General features: G+C 38.7%; 1 protein-coding gene across 1 annotated transcript in view; it reads left to right on the top strand.

The window, feature by feature from the left end:
- Window positions 1-17,185, top strand: part of LOC143677337 (uncharacterized) — a 63,712-nt gene extending 46,527 nt beyond the window's left edge. The window contains exons 4-7 of the mRNA XM_077153198.1: window positions 3,155-3,281; window positions 4,300-4,395; window positions 4,909-4,988; window positions 5,445-17,185. Of these exons, the coding sequence (XP_077009313.1) occupies window positions 3,155-3,281; window positions 4,300-4,395; window positions 4,909-4,988; window positions 5,445-7,136 (1,995 nt within the window). The 3' untranslated portion in view covers window positions 7,137-17,185. The remainder of the gene's footprint in view (window positions 1-3,154; window positions 3,282-4,299; window positions 4,396-4,908; window positions 4,989-5,444) is intronic.
- The last annotated feature ends 4,808 nt before the right edge of the window (window positions 17,186-21,993 follow it).

Here is a 21,993-nt window from a genome sequence, read left to right on the forward strand (position 1 = left end):
CATCCTTCATCCTGTATTCTGATTTACTTTAGTCCTATCTAGATCAGCTTCATTTATATCTCTAGTCAAAGTCTGATCACTTTTTTAACATTTGCACTATGGGGTAATGCTGATTTTCATAACTTCAGAGCTCTATCTCGGAGTCTCAGGTGTAAGACATATAGCCAAAGTTCCAAGGAATGAACAGGTTATATACAAATAGTTCAGCATCTTAGAATTTAAAAATAACGTTTCCAACTCTGGAGTAGATGTGATTGCTATAAGAGCTTACAATCTAGGACCTTTCCAATAGGCCTCAACCTGATAACGCATGCTCTTGACTTAGGTCTCTGAGTTTGTATATTATAGTTAGTCCATATGAGTGAGGCATGCTGATATTTGTCTTTTTGTTTCTCACATTTTATTCAAGATACTGTCTTCAAGGTTCATTCACCTGTTTGTGTTTTCCATCTGTGTTTTGATGCTCTGTTATTAGGGACTAACACATTAAAGAATGTGCTGCTTTGAGTCTGTGGTAGACCCCAGAAAAGCCATGTCCTTTGATCCTCATTCAACATTGCTTGGGAGCTTTATGATTGTTCCCCTAGTGGTGTTACTCCACCCATTCCACGTGTGTCTTGATCAGTTACTGGAATCCTTTCAAAGAGGAAGCATTTTGGAGAAAGCTTCAGAAGGCAGGAGAGCAACGGAGCAGAGTCAGGAGAATCACAGAGTCCACCAGCCATTGACCTTTGAAGATGAAGAAGGAGAACACCCCCTGGGGGGCTTAATGAAGCAAATGGCCTGGAGAGAAAGCTAGTAGATTTCGCCATGTTCACCATGTGCCCTTGCAGTTGAGAGAGAAACCCTGAACATCATTGGCCTTCTGGAACCAAGGTTATCTTTCCACAGATGCCATAGCTGGGACATTTTTATAGACTTGCATTAATTTGGACATATCCATGGGCTTAGAACTGTAAACTAGCAACTTATTAAATCCCCCCTTTTAAAAGCCACTCATTTCTGGTATATTACATTCTGGCAGCTAGCAAACTGGAATGAAGATGCTTTCTTGGGGAATCGACACTTTTATCATGTAATGTTCTTCTACATCACTGATAAGTTTTCTTGTTCCAGAGTCTGTATTGTCTGAAATTAATACGGTTACTCCAGCTTCTTTTGATTGATCTTAACATGATACATCTTTATATTGTTCCTACTACTGTTTTAACAAAGTTATATATGAAATCAATTAAGAACAAGAAAAAATTTTCAAATATTATTATATCTTCATTTATTTATTTCTTCTCTGTGGTCTTCTTTTCTTGTGTAAATCTGAGTTTCTTACCTAGTTCATTTTCCTTCTCTTTAACATGCCTTGTAAGCAAGTCCACTGGCACAAATTCCCTGAGAAAGTCTTTATTTCTCTTTTACTTTCTAAGGAAAATTTTGTTGGGTTTTTAGTTTTATTGTTTAATTTTACCTGCAACGGTTTAAATTTAATTTCACTCCACTCTCATCTTGGTTGAATGATTTCTATTAAGTTGAATGTAATTCTTATCCTTGTCCTGTCACTGGAAAAAGCCATGGATTCTTTTGCCCAACACTCTCAGTAACCAATTTCTTGGTTACTGATAATGATCAGGGTTTCTCTCTCAGCTGGAAAGGTACATGGCAACATCTGCTAGCTTTCTGTCCAGGTTACTTCCCTGCAGGCGTTTTTCTTTATACATCTTCAGAGGTCTCTGGCTGTATAGGCTCTGTTGGCTCTCTTGATTTGATTTTTTGTGTATTGGTCTTTTATGTACTTCGTTAAATTTATTACTAAATATTTGATTCCTTCATTTGTTTTTGTAAGTGGAATTTTTTATTGGCTTTATTACCTCTGTAGATTTTTCAGGATTTTCTAAAAATATGGTCATCTGCAAATGGTGAAGGTTTATTTCTTTCTGTCCAAGTTAGATGCCTTTTATTTCTTTTTTTGCCTCATTGCTTTTGCTAGTACTTTCAGCACAGTGTTTCAACCTGTTTTTGTCTTTGAATCTAATGTGAGTCTCTTGTAGACAGCATTTAGATGGTTCTGTTTTTAAATCCATTCTAGCAGCATTTGTCTTCTCATTGGAGAGTTTAACATTCATATTTAACATTGTAAAGGCAGTATTTTCTTCTACGATTTCGTCTTTTAGATTTTATATGTCCAATTTTCTTTTTTTCCTGTTTTTCTTTTTTAATCTTTCCTGCTAATCTTCATTTCTACACTCTTCCCCAAGGCCGTCTCCTGTCTTTTCCTATCTGCCTGTAGTGCTCACTTTAGTATTTCTTGTAGAGCAGGTCTCTTGTTCACAAACTCTGTTTGTTTTAGACTCTCCTCATTTTTTTGAAGGACACTTTTGTTGGATATAGAATTCTTGGTTTGCAGATTTCCTCTTTCATTATCTTAAATATATCATACCACCTTCTTACATCTGTGATTTCTGCTGAGAGATCCATGCTGAGTCTTATCAAGCTTCTTTACATGTTATGGATTCTCATTTTTCTTGCTGCTTTCAGAGTTTTCTTTGTCTTTGACATTTCACAGTCTGATTAATACCTGTCTTTGAAGTAGGTTTATTTGTTCTATCTGGTTTGGGGTATGCTGTACTTTTTGAATCTGTAATTTTGTCTTTCATAATAGTTGGGACATTTTCAGTGATTATTTCCTACATTGTTTTTCTGACCCTTTTCCTTCTTGTGGGACAAGCATAAAACCTATCTTTATGAGCTTTATGTTGTCATTCAGTTCCTTGATACCCTGCTCACATTTTCCCATTCTTTTCCCTATTCTTTTGTTTGTAGTATTTCATATGTCCTGTCCTCTAGTTCACTAACCTTTCTTCTGCCTCTTCAAATCTGCTATGGTAGGTCTGCATTGTGCTTTTCATCTCTTCTGTTAGGCCTTTCAAATGCTATGCTGTTTTGACCACAGTGGTCTATGTATTTGGATTAGTATGTATCTGTGAGTGTCTCTGAAAGGCAAATGGTAGTTTACATTGATAGTGATCTTACTGGAACTCTAAACACATTTATAACTTCAAATACACAGTCTGTGCATCCTCAGTGCTGTCATTTTGAGTAACACCCTCAGGAAATTGGTAAGGAAGGCCCTGTGTGAACCCACATTTCTGTGATATTTTAGGAGTTAATGACCTTCACTGATGTAGCTGTAGACTTCACCCAGGAAGAGTGGACCTTATTAGACACATCCCAGAAAAAGCTATTCAGAGAAGTGATGCAGGAAAATATCAATCATCTGCTCTCAGTTGGTGAGTCTCTCAGAATTCATCCATCATTTATATCTATCTTGGCAATCTGTTCTCTGTCTGTGTGTCTGTCATATATCATCTTTTTTTCAAGTATTTTTTCAGTTTATTCAAGTATCTTCTATTTATTCAAGTATCTAATCATCTCCATATTATTGTATAGCCTTTTTAGATTGTTTATATTTGTATATTTTATTTAATACATTATTTTATAACTCATACAACTGCCTAAATGAAATATGTTTCCTTATTTTTATTTTTTATTATTATTTTTTTTAATACATGGGCAGACACCGGGAATCAAACCCAGGTCCTCTGGCATTGCAGGCAAGCATTCTTGCCTGCTGAGCCACCATGGCCCGCCCCTTATTTTTTATTTATATCTCCTTCAACCCCATAGAAGTTAATCTTCCTGACCACAAGTTAATGTCTTTCTTGAATCTCAGGTCTCCAGCACTTAGGTATGTGCTGGGCAGTCAATGAATAATTTTTCAATAGATTAATAAGTGACTAAACATTTTGAAATAATTATTATGCATGAGGGGCATGCTGAGGTTTCAGAACAGTAGTAAAAACATGTGTAACCTTTTCCATATAGAATTCAGATTGTTTCAGTGGAATTTATATTTATTGTATTATTTCTGAGTAGAATAATCAATCACTGGAAACAGAATTTCTCCCCATTTAGAACATGAAGAATTCTGCCTTCTCTCTTTGAAATTGTACAAAGACTGAAGCAGAGGACCCCACTCTAATGGGGTAAACATTTGTTGGTGTTTTCTGTTCAGTTGCCTTTGGACTTGTGCATGTCTGAAGACAACCATAGGTCCCCACTCTACTGGAACAAAGGCAAGAATTACCCCATTGCTGGAAAAGTATTTTCAGTGTCCTGGGTTCAAAGTAATTTTGTCCTTCTGACCTTCAAGTTCTTATCTTTTTCTTTGATCGTTTGTCATGGACTTGATAATGCACAGTTATTTACACTGAACTAAAATCTAGGTATCTTTTTTCCTACAAACAGGATGTCGGGTCTTCAAATCAGAGGTGCTTTTCAACATGGCACAAGGAGAGGAAGTATGGAGGGAAGGATTAGGATTTCTACAAAACCAAAGTCAAGGTGAGCTCTAGGAACCTGTGCATTACTTGTGCATCAGTTAGTGAGTAAGGTCTTTGGATATAGCAACTTCAGGTTTCCTTAAGTGAGTTATAATTCCTGAAATGTAGTCAGTGATATTTGGGGAATTTTCTTCATAGGTGGTCATTATGCCATATACTTAACAAGCTGTATTCAGGTGTCTTTGACTTTTTGGAAGAGATAATCATGTATTATTGGAATTAAATTTTCTCATAATGAGCCTTGCCCAATCGTACTCGGGTAGGATTTCTCCTCTTTTTAATTGCCTGACATCTCACCCTCTTTTTTTTTTCTTATATTTCAATCCTAAAAATCTTTTCTGATTGTTAATGTCCTATAATATTTTCTTCTGCCTGAAGTATTCCTTAATTTGATGTTCTTTCCTAGCCAAGTTTCAATGTTTGAAATACACTAGCAGGGTATTTGGGTTTTTTGAACATTTTTTTCCCCTAGTTTTTCTAACAATTTACTGTTTTTTCCCCCCATAATTTATAGTCATGAAAAGTGCCTGTAAAAAACAAGAGATGATATTCACACAGTCTACCTGCAGGAATGACACTTCTAACATGTCGTTGGTAAGCTTCACTGGTGTGAGTCTTAGTTTTACAAATAAATATCTGTGGATGCAATAAATTAGGATTCAGGTACATTTACCTAGCTGTATTTAATGTTGAGATTAAATGCTAATCTGGCCAAAATCTGTGATAGTTTGAATTTAAGGAAAATTTAAATGGAACACAGAACTCTGACCTGAGTTCTTATAAAAAGACAATTGGGTAAATATGCTTCACCTACATAAACTTTTCAGACATCCTGAAGTTCTATATTGATCAGATAGCTCTGCAATTGAGATGTTGTAATACAGAAAATCTCCATGCATGAAGGAGAATAATGTTTATATTAAATAATATGCAGGAGATTTTAATTGGAGACTATCAGTCAAGGATTATTTTAGAAGTAATATGTAAGTTAGTGAGGAAACTAATGAATATGTATAAATATTTTATCATCTTTCATCTAACTTCTCACAGCAGATATCTCACATTCAAAAGACTCCCACTAAACGCAAGTATTTGCAAGAATATTCCACTCACAGATCCACAGTGAGTCAAAAACCATTCATTCAAATGAGAAAAAAACTGTATTTCCACAAACCACTTCGGAAAGTTCTCAGTGAGCAATCATCCAATCACACTGAAAGTAAGTCACTTGAATGTCCTGAAAGTGCTAAAGCCTATATTAAAAGCTCTGAAAACAGTCAGTGTAATGGAACTCACATTGGAGATAAACCATATGAATGCTCTCTAACTGAGAAGGCCTTCAGTCATTATTCCCTTAAAGAACATGAGAGATCTCAAACTGTAGAGAATCCTCATAAATGTCATTTATGTGGGAAAGCCGCCTGTCATTGCTCTTCCCTTAAAATACATGAAAAATCTCACACTGGAGAGAAACCCCATAAATGTCATCTATGTGGAAAAGTCTTTAGTTATTGCTCTTCCCTTAAAATACATAAGAGAACTCACACTGGGGAGAAACCTCATAAATGTCAGCTATGTGGGAAAGCCTTCAATCAATCTGGTCATCTTCACCTACATAAGAGAACTCATACAGGAGAGAAACCCTATAAGTGTTACTTATGTGGAAAACTATTCAGTCGTTCTTATAACCTACTCCAACATGAGAGAATTCACACAGGTGAGAAACCCCATGAGTGTCATCTGTGTGGAAAAGCCTTCAGTAAATCTGCTCGTCTTCGCCAACATGAGAGAACTCACACAGGAGAGAAACCTCTTGAATGTCATCTGTGTGGGAAAGCCTTCAGTCAGTGCTCTTCCCTTAAAATTCATGAGAAATCTCACAGTGGAGAGAAACCTTATGAATGTCATCAATGTGGGAAAGCCTTCCGTCTCTCTACTCACCTTCGGCAACATGAGAGAACTCACACTGGAGAAAAACCCCATGAATGTCATGTATGTGGAAAAGCCTTCAGTCAGTCTGGTAATCTTAAAAAACATGAGAGTATTCATACCGGAGAAAAACCACATGAATGCCATATATGTGGTAAAGGCTTTAGTCAGTGTTCTTCCCTTAAAAGACATGTACAGTCTCATACTGGAGAGAAACCCCATAAATGTCATCTGTGTGGAAAAGCCTTTGGTCAGTATCATATTCTTAAAAAACATGAGAGAACTCACACAGGAGAGAAACCCCATGAGTGTTATTTATGTGGAAAACTTTTCAGTCAGTCTTCTAATCTTCGCCAACATGAAAGAACCCACACAGGTGAGAAACCCCATGAGTGTCATCTATGTGGAAAAGCCTTCAGTAAATCTGCTCATCTTCGTCAACATGAGAGAACTCACACAGGAGAGAAACCCCATGAATGTCATCTGTGTGGGAAAGCCTTCAGTCAATGGTCTTCCCTTAAAATTCACGAGAAATCTCACACTGGAGTGAAACCCCATGAATGTCTTCAGTGTGGGAAAGCTTTCCTTCTCTCTGCTCACCTTCGCCTACATGAGAGAACTCACACTGGAGAGAAACCCCATCAATGTCATATATGTGGAAAAGGCTTCAGTCAGTCTTCTAATCTTAAAAAACATGAGAGTACTCACACAGGAGGAAAGCCACATGATTGTCATATATGTGGAAAAGCCTTCAGTCATTGCTCTTCACTTAAACGACATGTGCGATCTCATGCTGGAGAGAAGCCCCATTAATGTCATCTGTGTGGAAAAGCTTTTGGTCAGTAGTATATCCTTTAAAAATATGAGAGACCACACACAGGAGAGAAACTTCATGAACGCCATTTTTGTGGGAAAACCTTCAATCTATATTCTTCCCTTAAACATGAGAAAACTCACAGGAGTGAAACCCCATGGATGTGATCTATGTAGGAAAACTTTATGTACTGCTCTGCCTTTAGCATGAGAGAATTCCTGTTGGAGAGAAACCTTATGATTGTCATCCATGCTGCAAAGCCTTCATTGCTCTTCTCTTAAAGGACATGATGGAACTCTCTCTACAGTGAAAACCTAGACATATAAAGCATGTGGGAAATCTTTAACTGATAATTAAGCCTCAGGTAACATAAGAGAATCACAGTGGATAAACGCCATAAGAATACCACCCATACTGAAAAACCTTAATTTTTCTAAATTCAGCATTACATCATTCAAACTTGATAAAAACCCTATGAATATCAGTGTGAGTAAGCCTTGAGTCTATATTCTGACCTTAGATGGAATGGAAGAACTCACATATCAATGTTTTGAGTATAGAAGAGATTTCAGCTATAAGTTTAACTTGTAAACACACCAAAGAACTTGCATACTGAAGAAACATGTGTAACTATTGTAGTGCTTTCAATAATCTGTATAATTTCATTTGGTTTAAGGGAATTCATAAAGGGGAAGATCTATATGAATGTCACCTATGTATCAAAGTCCTAGTAGATGGTCTGAGCATATCTGAGATAACTTATAATATGAATCTAGTGGAACTGGACAGTGTTTGTCCAGTTTGACACTCTAAGCAATAACCAAATTAGGGAAATTGTATGTTACAAATTCTGTTTGTAGTTAATGTACCCCTTTAATTAAAATGTCACTTCCATGAAACATTAGGTATATAGTCACTCTTTGCTGTTGTAGAGTATAATATAAGCATTGGTGTGCTAAAGGAAATTCAATTTATGAGTAACCAAAAAAAAAAAACCGAATAAGAGGAAAGAGTCTTTACTGGAAAGATACCTATCCCTTTAGGGGAGATCCAGAAATTTAATGATGGAGAATGTAGTCCATGTAAAATCATGGGAAGCCATTCATTTCATAATTGGAAATTTGTGAGCCTGTTATGGTGTCTCTGTGAGTGATAATGCTTGACAGGATTGGGCAAATTATTGGGTATTTGAGGGTTGAGTTACTGGGGTCAGTGACAAACATACCATAGGTTTAGGAATGGGAGAATGTATGAAGTATGTGATTTGGTAGTCTTTAAGAGTAATGTATATGGTTCTGTGGTTCCCTCTAATGAATCAGTGATAAGACTTTTTTTGCACCAGTGACTCATCTAAAGAGTAGGAACAGATATTTTTGCTTTGTTTCTGATATTGAGGAAATAATATTCTATCTCAGTGATTAGAATATTTATTAGTGGATAGGAGTCTCTTGCACACAACATCTCATTATTCAGGGTGAGGTCCACATAATTCCCATTGCCTCTCAATAATTACCAATTAGAGAATATCAGGTCAGAAACCCACTGAAGGAATTGTCTCAATAGTTAAAGGAGTAATCAATTCCAAATTGTGCAAGATCCATTGGCACTGCCATTATGATTACCCAGATGTGGAAATTAATTCTGGAAAAATTATGATCCAGAGAATGTATATATAAAAACCTTTCAGCTAATTTTGTGATTGTAAAAGACTGCTGAATTCTTCCTTACTAAAACTGGCACCCATAAAAGTACTTCTCACTGCTACACCTCATATTTTTTGAAGCACTGAGAGACTGATTGACTGATCTTATTATAGACCAAGAAATGGGTGTCTTCTCTCATTACTTCCATTATTTAAATACAGTTGTGGACTTAGCATAAGTCAGAGTTGAAAGAAAAAGCAGAAAACTTGTAAAAGGAAATAAAAGTACTTTTGTCTGCAGGTAACATGGTTGGGTATATAGAAACCACTATTAAATATTTGAAAAGACTAGAGGTCATTAGTAAATTTAGGAATGTCACAAGTCAAAAGTAAAAATAAAATTCAATTTCTTTACACTCTAAATTTAGTGAGAGAAATTCTGTGTTCCTTGACCCATACTTTCCTGGTGTCTTAATTTCCATATCCAGTTTGTGGTTGTATTGACATGAAATTGTTAGAAACCCAGAAAAGCCATTTTCTTTTTTAATCCAAATTTGTGGGTGCAGATCTGTTGTGAGTGGGAAATTTTGATTAGGTTGTTTCTATGGAGGTGTGACCTTGTCCATTTCAAGGTGGGTCTTAATCCACTAAGAGTCCTTAAAGAGAAGGATATTTTTGAGGGAGACAGAAACCTGGAGAGAGAAATGCCTTGAGACTCTAAGCCCCACAGGATAGAGAGAGAAAACCACTGGAATCAGAAGCAGAAAGCAGTGAACTAGTTGCAAAGGCCAGCAGATGTCAGCCATGTGCCTTCCCAGCTGACAGGTATTTCAGATACCAGCAGCCTTTCTTCAGAGTCCAGTTATCTGGTTGATGCCTTAATTCAGAAATGTTATATCCTTAGACTGTAAATTTGTAACCTCATAAACTGCCTTTTTAAAAGCCAAGCCAGAGAGCAACAGTGGCTCAGTGGCAGAGTTCTTGCCTGCCATACTGGAGACCCGAGTTTGGTTCTCAGTGCCTGGCCATGTTAAAAAAAAAAAAAAAAAAATGATCCAGTGCAGTGTGATGGTGGTTCAGTGGCAGAATTCTCACCTGCCATGCTGGAGACCTGGGTTTGATTCTCAGTACCTGCCCATGCCAAAAAAAAAAAAAAAAAAAAAAAAGCTAATCCATTTTTAGAATATTGCACTCCAGCAGCTTTAGCAAGCTGAAATAGTGGTGAATCCACCCAGGAGTGGAAGTAGTCGTGGGAAATTCAGCTATTTCATGAATGTCAGTGAGGTTAAGTCTATTATTCTCGTCTTCCAGGCAAGAATCATCCTTAGCCACTCTCCCACCAGAAGTCTCATTGGATGTGAAAAGCAGGTTTAGTATTCTTCATTTACTATGTCATTCCAAAGTTCTTCATAATAGTACCTTTGTCCTATGCATCAACATGAGTGACATAAGTGATGCCTTTCCACACCACCAGTTGTTTCCAAAGGTTTCTTTGCCACACATTTGATACTCCTATTGCATTTTGACAATGTACCTGACCAGCCTGGTAAATCTTTGGTGATGACTTTCCCCCAAGAAGCAGTAAACATGTATGAGAAGGTGCTTAGGTCTAAGTATTCCAGGATAATTAGGGCCACTCATAATTAGCACATTTGGCACATCCATGAATCTGGCTCCTTCTAGACTTCAGTGGTTGGAATAAAGGGCCTTCTGGTATTACAATAGGATCATTGTTTTGGGGCACCTCTGCCAACCTCATGCAAGCATGTCACTTCCTGTGGACCTGTGGAAGTATAGTACTCAATTTACCAATTCCATTTGATAATACTCTGTCATTGGGTGCTGCCTAGGTTAACATTCTTATTATTCAGAACCCTGCATATCTGGGATTTCTAGTCTCAGGAGGACCTTGGTAATGTTGGTAATCTCTTGGTAGTCCTTTCAATTTCCACAAAGGCCTGATAGCACCGCAGAAGTTGCCTTTCAAAGGAATAGTGCTTGGCAGTATCTGGGAATTTTGTGGTCTAACACCCATGGCTGCTCTTTCTGTGTGACATGTTGTTTTGTTCCCCTTCCACTGGAATGTGGTGTTCGATATCCAAGTAGCTTTAACTACGGGGGTACTACCCAATAAGTTATTCTTTTTTAAGGCCCTTGTGTAGTTGGTACTTGAATCATCTTTTCCAGTGTTCTCTTGCCCCATTTGCTTGGAGGTCATAGGGAAGATGAAATGCCAATATCGTGCAATGGGAGCACACATTTCTAGGCTGAATGACTGTTAATGAGATTAGTCTATCTGATTGGAGTCCTGTATATCAGATCACATAGCCTCTGTGTTTCTCCAAGGCTGCAATGGTGGTATGAGCATCCACGTGGTGCATGAGAACTGTCTAAAGTGATGAGACACCATTGAACTTATGACTAGGAGTGAGCAGTGTAATGTGGTTGACTTCCCACAGTCATGCAGGGCCTAGTCCACAGCTGATATGGCTGAGCTCATCATGCTTTGTTGTATGAATTTGCTTTCAGGTGTCATGGTTTTGCTGTGTTTTGGCTTCTGCCTCTTCTAATGTAACTCATGATTTGACCCATTCTTGCATCAGAGTTGGACTTCTGTGTCCTGCTGTGGTGGATCCAGCATCCAGTCATGGCAATCTTTTGGGTGCATGATTGGTCAACATGGGATTTCCATTTGTGTTCTGCTTCAGTTGGCCTTTTGCAATCAGTATCAACAGTGGTGACAAATTGGTCACTTCATACCTCAGAAGCTCTTGATATAGGCCCTGTGCTCACTTGGAGGAGTTTCCTATACTCCAGTCATTGATTTGCTGGACATGATCCCATATATCTGTAAGTATGTAGCAGTTGTGGTAGCCTACAGTAGTCATCACCACCACATGGAGTTCAACTGATTGGACAGAACCCCCTCATCCAGCCTCAGTGAAAAGATGGTCATTCTATGAACGGATTGCCACAGTGGGCAGATGGACTTCATCTGCTTTGAATTGCAGTTTGGTCTGTGAACCAAGCCATACTATCATTAGACTATCCCCTGCGGCTAAGGGAAAAGCAGGTCCATAGCCAGTGGGCTGTTTAGCCCCATACAGCAAAATAAGACTTGGTTTAGTGTGGACTTAACTTCCTGAGGTCCTGCTGAGGCTTGTTCTTGGATATACCATTTCTGGAGCTTTGTTGAATATGTCCTTTTTAGTAGAATTACTGAATATCCATGTGATGATGGGCATTTGTGGCCTCAGAGTCACTGGGGGTACATCATTGTTAAGTCCTTAGCTCCACTACATCCCAATAACAGGCTAAAAACTGCCATTTGAAGGGGTGTGGTATGTATTGGCCCTTTTGGATAGTGTTCATGTCTGAAACCCAAGGACCTGTACACTGCAGTAGCACTTTATTCTTGCTGTAGACTCCCATCTCTGTAGGTAGGAGTTATTAAGACCTTCAGTTATATAGGAATGGTAAGCTCCATTGACCTCAGTGGTGGAGTGTGCCACTGCATGTTGCACGGCCTCTAGAGCCTGCCATTGAGCACATTTATAGGTGGCCACATTGTGCATAAGCTTAACTAGATGGTCCAAAATAATGCTCAGATATGGCACATGTTTTCTCTAGTAACCAAAAATACCTTTCAGCTGTGGAGACTGTCTCTGGGTGGTGGGTGCTGCCTATGATAAAGACTTCTGTTTCACTTCACTTAGTGTGCTCCTCTAATACCCTAACCCTGGTGATTTAAAGGTGTTTATATCCCAGGAAAGCATGTCTTTAAATCTAACCTATTTCTGTGGTGTAGACCCATTTAAACTGGCATCTTTTGATGAGACTACTTCAGTTCAGGTGTGACCCACCTCAGTCTGAATGGTTTTTAATCCTCTCACTGCAGTTCAATGAAATTCAGACAAAGCCATAGAGGGAAGAAGTAGAAATTGACAAAACCTTAAAGAGGCAGGAAAGACCAGCAGATGTCATCTTGCCTGGCCATATGGCAGAGGAGCCAAGGATACCTGGCAGCTGGTCTTCATGACGAAAGCAAGTCCTTGATGATGCCTTGATTTGGACATTTTCTTAGACTCCAAACATAAAGTTCCTATTTCATTTCATTCATTTCATTTTATGTGTTTTAAGTAGCCTAGGACACTGAAATACCAGCACAAGTGGCCTCTAAAAATTGCTCCTATGGGGCTGGTCCCTGGGCATTGTCAGGGATGATTGTCTACCATATAGATGCTACACTATCAAATAAAGACCATATGTAGGACATGTTCAACCAGTTATTCAGTGGAGCGTTCTGTGAGGATCCCATAAATTTAGTAGACGACAAATACTTCTTGGGGTAACTGTTCGTGTTGCAAATCTACCCCACCCACTAGTGATATAATGCATAGTATTTGAAATATCGCTGAGGAAGCAGATCAGACTTATACTTGTAGGCCATTCCACATGAATGCAAATTGATCTTAATTTTTGTCCAGCAAAGGGATTGAGCAAAAGGTACTAGTCAGGTGGAAAGCAGCATGTTAAGTAAAGCAGGGACCAAAGGCAGTATGTTAGCATTTTATTATTTTTGGTGTGTTAACCTCAAGGCTCCTGAAATCTTAAAGGGGCCAGACTAGTCTATTAAATGGTGACAACGTGGTTCTTAACAGTCCTGTATGCAGTATATCCTGATACGTTGGGGTAATTTCCTTTTTTTTTTCTCTCACTTGTATAGCAATGCTGATTTTTTTTTAATAACCCAGCAAGCCTTGGATATTTCAGGTGGCAAAAGAGAGCAAACATATCATCTTATGGATGTGGCTTGAATTTTTTCTTGTGAGGTCATATTCTCTCAAGCAATGGTGGTATTCCATGCTGCAAGCAGCCACATGATGGTTTGCATCTCTTACTTTTAGCACTTCCACCCTAAAAATGCATAGAGATGACTTACTGGTGGGACTGAGACCATGACTGTACCCTTACTTTTTCTTTTCAAAGGGAGTAATAGTGGAATAATGGCAAAGAAAATCATACTCCCTATGTAAATCATTATGCTCACAATTGAAATTGTCTTTCTCCCTGTCCTTGTTGGAGTACAGGGAGGACTTAGCAACGTTTCTACACCGTCTGAGGACTCAAAGGGAAGCTGTGCAGTATTCTCAATCTTTCCAGTCTTGCCAGCTATCTTTGTCCTGCTCTTTATAACTCCTATGAGGGCCTTAACCTCTAACTCAGAGGGACTCCCTCCTTGTAGCATTGGCATTAGCAGTGTTCTCCTGGATAGATAATGTCAGTTTCTGTTTGTTTGTTTGTTTGTTTGGCCCTTCTTTGAAATAAGTTTCTCATTGCCTGACTTCTGTCCAACCAAGTCTGCCTCCGTGCTCATGCTGCACTACATGATATGGTGTGTTGGATATTTTCCTCCACTTTGACCACCGTGAACCCCAGAGACAACAAGAGGGGAAGAGGATGTCTTCCACTGGAGAGGCCCATGTCTCATGAATGCCTCCAGTGTAGTTGAGTCCAAAATCACATTCATATCCTGATCAGGGTGGAATCATTTAGCTATGACTATCACCTTAACTGAATGGCAGTTTTGCCTTCAGGAATAGTTTTCCGTGGGAATTTTGTTCAGAAGTTCTCCTGAGTTTGGAACACTATCATGCTCCAAGCAACCTGGGCAAAATGTGGCATGGGATTAACTCTGCTTCTGTCCTGGTTGTGCTGTTTGGTGTGGGCAAAAGTATGTTTTAGCAGGGAATCAGTAGTTAATTTCCCCAGGCTGTTCCATTTAGTTTACCACATCTGACATTGCAGTGGCCCTTTAGTGAACAGAAGCACTAAGCCACATGATGTCCCCTGATTTTGTCTGTATCTGTCTAATTTTTGCATTTATAAAAATATCTCATTTTTATAGTTTCAATTTCACTAATGCCATCAGTGATTTTGAATTTATTGAAATCTGATATAATATATAGGTCCCATTAGCAGCCTGGACTGGATGGAGTTCTCTGCATAAGACCTTCAGATTCTTCTTAAGAGACATTTGAGATTCTTGAAACATGGTGGTGGATGCTGGTGGTGTGAGTGTGCGCAACCTGAGCCAGAATAGAGTTTTCCTACTCTTCCTAAGACCTATTTAACACATCTCCATCCTCAGCCATCATACTAGTTCATTTTGTTAACAGGAGGGTTTCTCATGTCCCATTTTTCCTGTTGGAACTAGAAGAGGTAAGTACTCAGTCAGCCTGTCATCCCCCAAGTTACTAAAGCAATTCCAGGATTACAGAGCTGAAGAACCTTTATGCCTCCACCAGCCATGGAGTGCGTAATTGGTGGTCTTACTTCACCAAGCTTGGGAGAAAAGGCAACTATTACCACCTCCAGGTCAGGAGTCCTACCTAAGAATTGTCAACCTATTTGGGTTTCCCAAAAAGACTCAACTTACTGAGGCAGTGCATGGAACACCTCTTAATCACATAGAGAAGAGACAAAGCAAAATCAGGTTTACCAGTGGGCATCAGTTCATGATGGGCAGAAGGTCCCCTCTGAAGCCACAGTGATCGTCTGCATGCATGCCCTTCCTATGTGTTATCGGTAAGGGGCATTCCTCCCTCCGTGTTGGGAACATGTACAGCCATGGGAATGGGAAAGTGACATAAAATGCATATACATAGCCAAGGACTCTCCAGTGAATGTCTACATATGCTCTGAGCAAACGGGTAAGGAAAGAACTAGCATGCTATTATCTGCAAAGGGATGTGTTCTATCTCCAGACACACCCCCCAAAGGGAAGCTGCCCCATTTATCCTTGCATTCTAGGTGCTAGGTTGACGTTTCTTTTCCCAAGCATGGTGTTGATTTATGGGTTACAGCAAAAGCTGGCTAGTTATCCTACTGCCCTGTTCGGAGTAAAAAATATGACAAGATAGCAAGCAAGTAGAACAAATGTACTTGCTAATCATAATTCTTTTTTAAAAAATCTAGTTGAGAATCTCCTGAGCGACCTGAGGATTACAATTTCCTTCTTGCAAGTGTCTAGCCTGAGTTGCTGGAAGAACAGTCTATATGTCTCCATTTAGTATATTTATAATCCTTCAGGAAATAGACAATCCGTATTAAGTATTGTTTTACATTCTCATAAATGCAGAAGTCCTAGTGTCTCTGGAACTCCAAGGAGGAACACAATCTTAGTCCTGAGTGGATTTCCATCTGAAATCTATTGAGATGGTAATTCTCAGGATATATTATTGACTTGGTATATTCAAGATTGTGCCATACAATTGATACATTTTTCTTGTGAAATTTTATGTGCATATGATGTGCAATTTTTACTTCAATATACAACTGACAAACTATATTCAATAAATGCAGTAGAATGTGTAAGCATTTAATGTGGGAAAGCTTGTATGAGGTATTTTTTTCTGCATTATATGAGATGGCTAACAGCCATTGAAATCCTTCCCTTTATATCCTTTATCCATTTTCACAAATAATCCTGTTTTGAAGCTCTCAAGAAAATGCAGGTTGTGCCTACATTCTTGAAATTACAATTTTCAGTGTATAAGGCATAATATAGCTTTAATATCAGTATTTCTCATATTACCTGTAGAGTGAGCAGAAATCTCCCCAGAAGAAGGAAAACAGCCACCAAAGCAAGGAGTCTTAGCAGCAGGAAACAGCAGCACTGATAGGCTGTAGATTGGACATAATATGTAAATGCTTTACAATTAAAATGCAGTTTGAGAGCCTATATTAGATTTGGGATGAAATAAACAAAAAGTAACTGAGTTGTCACATTGCCCACTGCAAATGTTAATCTGAGCAAGTGCCAGGGAAGACATATGTGAGAGATTTGGGAACCCTAGCAAGACATTGGGGTTTAGAGGACAGCTGAGTGCTTTGAGGAAACTCAGCCATTGGAGTGAGCCTTTAGATGAGAATAGGTTATATTCAATTCCAGCTACTGCCACAAATACCAAAAAATGTCTCTATTTAACAATGCAAATTTAATTGCTCATGGGTTGTGGCCTAGGAAAAATCTAATATTTAGAGATCAGCAAGACAGTTCTTTCTTCCTGAAGACCATGGCATTCTGGAGCAGGATACTGGTTTACTTTCCATCACATGGCTATGTTTTTGTCTCTCTTCTTTCTCTTAGGTTCCATTGACTCCCATGTAGCTTCTCCACATGGCTTTTTATAAAGTCTCCATTAATAGAATTAAACTACAACACTATTTATTTGGGTTATGCTTTAAAAATGCCACCTTCAACAGGTCCAATTTACAATTAGTTCATGCCCAGAGGTGTGGATTAAGAACTTTTTTCTGGGCTACATAATTCCACCTACCCCAATGGTGCATGCACCTGGGTTTTTACACTGAGCTCAAATCCTAAAACTAAACTTCTATTTTCATTAGACACTTGGCTGGATGATAGCCTCATCAAATGAGAGTGTGTGGCAGGGGAAATGTGGCCTGAATCTTGGTCTGGTATTGACAAGGATCAAGGGACTAAGGGGTAAGTATTTTCCACGTTAAGATGTAACAGTCTAAGAATGCACTTGTAATTATAAAGTACAAGAACAATAGTCCTGGCGTTCATTAAAGTATGGGTAACTGAAAACCAGCAATCAAAATAGAGATGAAGTTTAAAACTTCATCCCTTGGCATCCAACGCTTATCAGTACTGAGCAGCATTGACCTGTCCCATAGCTTACATCCTCTTAATATATAGACCATCCCCAATTAAATTGTGGCCTCATGCTTCTTTTTTCATTAGCATGTTCATTCAGAATACCATTCAATATATATGGAACATATCCTACCTCAACGAAAAAGTTTATTGCTGGTGATTACATTTGTGGGATTTGTATGTTTCTGTTGATTGGCATTACATTTTCCATGTTTCCCAGACCATGACAACCGGCTGCACTGCCTTTTGTCAGTTTCTCCATAGAAGCCCTGAACCTCATGCAAGTAGGGTGACTGGGGATCTTTCTTAATTTCCAAGAGCCGACAGTTATTATAATACCGTTTGTGCAAAAATGCCATCATCCTTAGTAACAGAATTTAAGGTATCACTATGTATTACTAAAAACTGAGTACTTTACGCATAATAAAATATTTAACTTTTTAAATCTACATGAATTAGTTTCTATCGTTTCCCCCAAATGGAGAAAAGAACAGTTAAATAATTTATGACAACGTTATTCAGCTAGTTGTTAGCTGAGCTGGGGTTTTGCCAAGTATTGTTCAAGAAATCAAGCTATTAAAAACAATGCTACACTGGCCAGGTCATGCACAGCACACACAAGTGGGTAGGCCAAGATATGTGGTTTCCAACTCTGTCCCCTGGGTGTCCTCTGAAGCTAGTTCCGACACAGGTTTTAGATTCATCAGTTCTAGGGATGCTGAAATATGGCACAGAAGTTTGAAAGAATTTTAGAAAGGGAACAAAAATTGTACAATTCTAAAATATATGGTACTATTTGGTTGTAAAAACTGTATTACAGTACAAATAATTTTATGTAATAAAGGCCCAACTTGGTTGCACAAGGAACACATAGCAAGGCCATGGTTCCATATTCAGGCTTCATCTTGTTAGTAGCAAAAAATTTAAAAATATATATTTTTATTGAGTTATCTTCACACACATAGAATTCTTCCAAAGTATACACTCAGTGGCTCACAATAACATCATATAGTTGTGTATTCATCACTGTGATCATTTTTAGAACATTTGCATCACTCCAGAAAAGGAAATTTAAAAAGGAAGAAAACATACCTCGCATATGTCACCTCTCTGTCATTGACCACAGTATTGCAATCTACCCAATTTTTTTATCCCTTATCCACCCCTATTATTTATTCATTTATTTGTCCGTATTTACTCATCTGTCCATGTTTTGAATAAAGGGAGCATCAGAGACAAGGTTTTCACATCATGTGGTCACATTGTAAAAGGTATTTTGTTATACAATCATCTTCAAGAGTCAAGGCTCCAGGAATACCATCCAACCAATTTCAGTTGCTTCCCTCTAGCCAATCCAATACAGCATAAACTAAAATAGGATATCTATATAATGCATAAGAATAACCTAAGGATAAGCTCTTGACTCCATTTGAAACCTCTCAGCCACTGAAATTTTGTGTCATTTCTTTCTAACCCCCTTTTGGTCAAGGAGGCTTTCTCAGTCCCATGATGCTGGGTCCTGGCTCATTCCAGGGACTCATGTTCCACGCACGGGGTAGGGCAGTAAGTTCTCCTTCCCCACTGCATTGAGAGAGTGGACATATCTGAGCAACAAAATAGGTTCTCTGGAGGTAATTACTAGACATAATTATGAGTAGGCTTAGGTTCTTTGCAGGAATAAGTTTCATGGGGGCATGCCCCAAGATCAAGGGCTTAGGCTGTTGAATCAGTTGTCTCCACTGCTTGTGAGAATGTCAGGAGTTCCCCAGATGGGGAAATTTAATATTTCCTCCTTTCTCCCCAGTCCCTCAAGGGGGGCAACCCCACTCCTAACCTCCTGTGTAACGACGATACCTTCTAGAGGGACTGCATTTCTCAGTTTTCCTCCCAACAGGGAATAGGTACATCACTTTCTTCACATTTTCTCAGCACTCGTTTCTCTCTGTTCATTTTTCAAGTTTTATTCCCACATCATACAACCCAACCTTAGTAAAAAATCTATAGTTTCCAGTATAATCACATGGCCATTCTTCACCACCATAATCTATATGAAGACATTTCCTTTTCTTCTGCAAAGAATCCCATACCTCCCCCCATATCCCGTGCTTATTGACATTTAGTGTTGACAGACTGCCTTTGTTGCATTCAGTGGAAGCATATCACAATGTTACTGTTGACTACAGGCCTGTGCTGGTTTGAAAGGATGTATGTACCCTAGAAAAGCCATGTTTTAATCAAAATCCCATTTCATAAATGTAGAATAATCCCTATTCAATACTGTATGTAATTAGATCATCTCCCTGGAAATGTAACCCAATCAAGAGTGGTTGTTAAGCTGGATTAGGGGAGGCACGTCTCCACCCATTGGGTGGGTCTTGGTTAGTTTCTGAAGTCATAAAAAAGAAGAAACATTTTGGAGAATAGGAGATTCAGAGAGAGCAGAGAATGCTGCAGCACGATGAAGCAGAGAGTCCATCAGCCAGCGCTTTGGAGATGAAGAAGGAAAATGCCTCCCAGGGAGCTTCATGAAACAAGGAGAAAAAGCTAGCAGATGACACCGTGTTCACTATGTGTCCTTCCAGCCAAGGGAGAAACTGTGACTGTGTTCACCATGTGCCTTCTCAATTGAGAGAAACCCTGAACTTCATCAGCCTTCTTGAACCAAGGTATCTTTCTCTGGATGCTTTTGATTGGACATATCTGTAGATTTGTTTTAATTGGGACATTTTCTCGGCCTTAGAACTGTAAATTAGAAACTTATTAAATTCCCCTTTTAAAAGCCATTCTGTTTCTGGTATATTGCATTCCAGCAGCTAGCAAACTAGAACAAGGCCCTAGATTGCATTGATTGTATTTTTTTTTCTGTTTGTACAAATTTTCAAATGTACAAATACAATAATATTTTTGTGTGAAGGAGAACATATGGATGTCTACATAGCACAGTCTTTTTTTTTTTTTTTTTTTTTTTTTTTTTTAGCACAGGCTTTTAATGTCAGGTCAGGATATTTGTCTAGATGTTCTGACTCCCCAAAGTCCAGACCAAGAAAGAAGTTTGTTCTACTTCATAACTATCTTTCACCTGAGAATCATTTTCCTTCAAGTGGTGATATCTTACTATTTGTCAGGGACTAAACATTTTATAATAATCTCTTTAATATTATGGCATTTCAAAAGTTGATTTATGATGCCAAATCTAACCAAACCCATAGTGGATAATCAACTTGTCAAGAGGGAGAAAGTGAAATCTAAGAAGTGGTTAATAGCATAATTTAGGGGGAAAGGCTAGGACATATTTTAGATGGCTGGAAATATCTTAGTATAGAATGTAACTAAACAGTTATCATTTATGAGTGTTTCATCTATTCTAAATCCCTGATTCAATTACCCATGTTAAATGCATTATAATACATGATTTATTTACTACATCAAATGAATCATTGGCTTCCATTTCTGAAGATGAGATAAAGGAACTGGATTTATCCTCATGCTAGAAACAATCCAGATAAAATATATGAAAACAGTTTTCAGATATTGGGCATCTGGCTGTGTGTTACAGTGGTGCCTGGAAGAGAAGAAACAAATGAGGTGAGGATGTTAGTCAGCTATTTTACACCCAGGAGAATTTTTTTTAGGATAAATAAACACAGAAAATACCCAGTGGTCTCCCTTGGTGGAACTGGAAGTCTGAGGAGGCCAAGGCAGCCAGAGTGCTCAGGACAGAGAACCAGAGAGGGGACAGTGCACAGAGAAAGAATTCCAAAGATTGAAGCAAAGTACCCTGAAGTCTTCAGTTTAGTACTGAAGTGCACAGACAATGAGGAAAATATTTGAAACTTAGGGAAAAAATAACACTCAAAATGGGCAAAGAATAGTTGCTTCAGACATCAAAAAGCTGAAATTGTTAATCAACAGTAGTTCAGTACAGCAAGAGCTAGTAAAGGAGGTCATTCAGGCAGATGGAAGTGGCCATCAAATTGAAATTTTGATCCATACAAATGAGTGGAGGACATCAGAAATGGTAAATATGTGGGTAAATATATAGGCTATTGTGCTGTGTTGAAACCGTTGTGTACCCAGAAATGTCATGTTCTTTAATCCTGATTCCATATTGTTGAGTGGGATCTTTCTGATTAAGTTGTTTCCATGGAGTTGTGACCCACCCAATTGTGGGTGGGACCTTTTGATTAGCTTGTTTCCATGGAGATGTTTCTCCACCCATTCAAGATAGATTGTTCACTGGAGTACTTTAAGAGGGAACCGTTTTGGAAAATCTTCAGCACCAACACAGACCAAACGTTTGGAGATGCAGAGCCCAGCAGACATCACCATGTGCCTTTCCATGAGATGCTAAGCAAGCCAGAACCTGGAGTGAGGCAGAGAAGCCAAGGGATGAAACCTAGTCTGGAAAAGTCAAGTAAGGAAACCCCACAGAAGACAGAGGCTGAAAGCAATTGAACCCAGAAGCAAGGGACCAGCAGACACCAGCTACATGTCTTCCCAGCTGACAGAGGTGTTCTGGGTGGCATCA

The sequence above is a fragment of the Tamandua tetradactyla genome, chromosome 3 (genome assembly GCF_023851605.1).
Source record: "Tamandua tetradactyla isolate mTamTet1 chromosome 3, mTamTet1.pri, whole genome shotgun sequence".
Classification (NCBI taxonomy): Eukaryota; Metazoa; Chordata; class Mammalia; order Pilosa; family Myrmecophagidae; genus Tamandua; species Tamandua tetradactyla.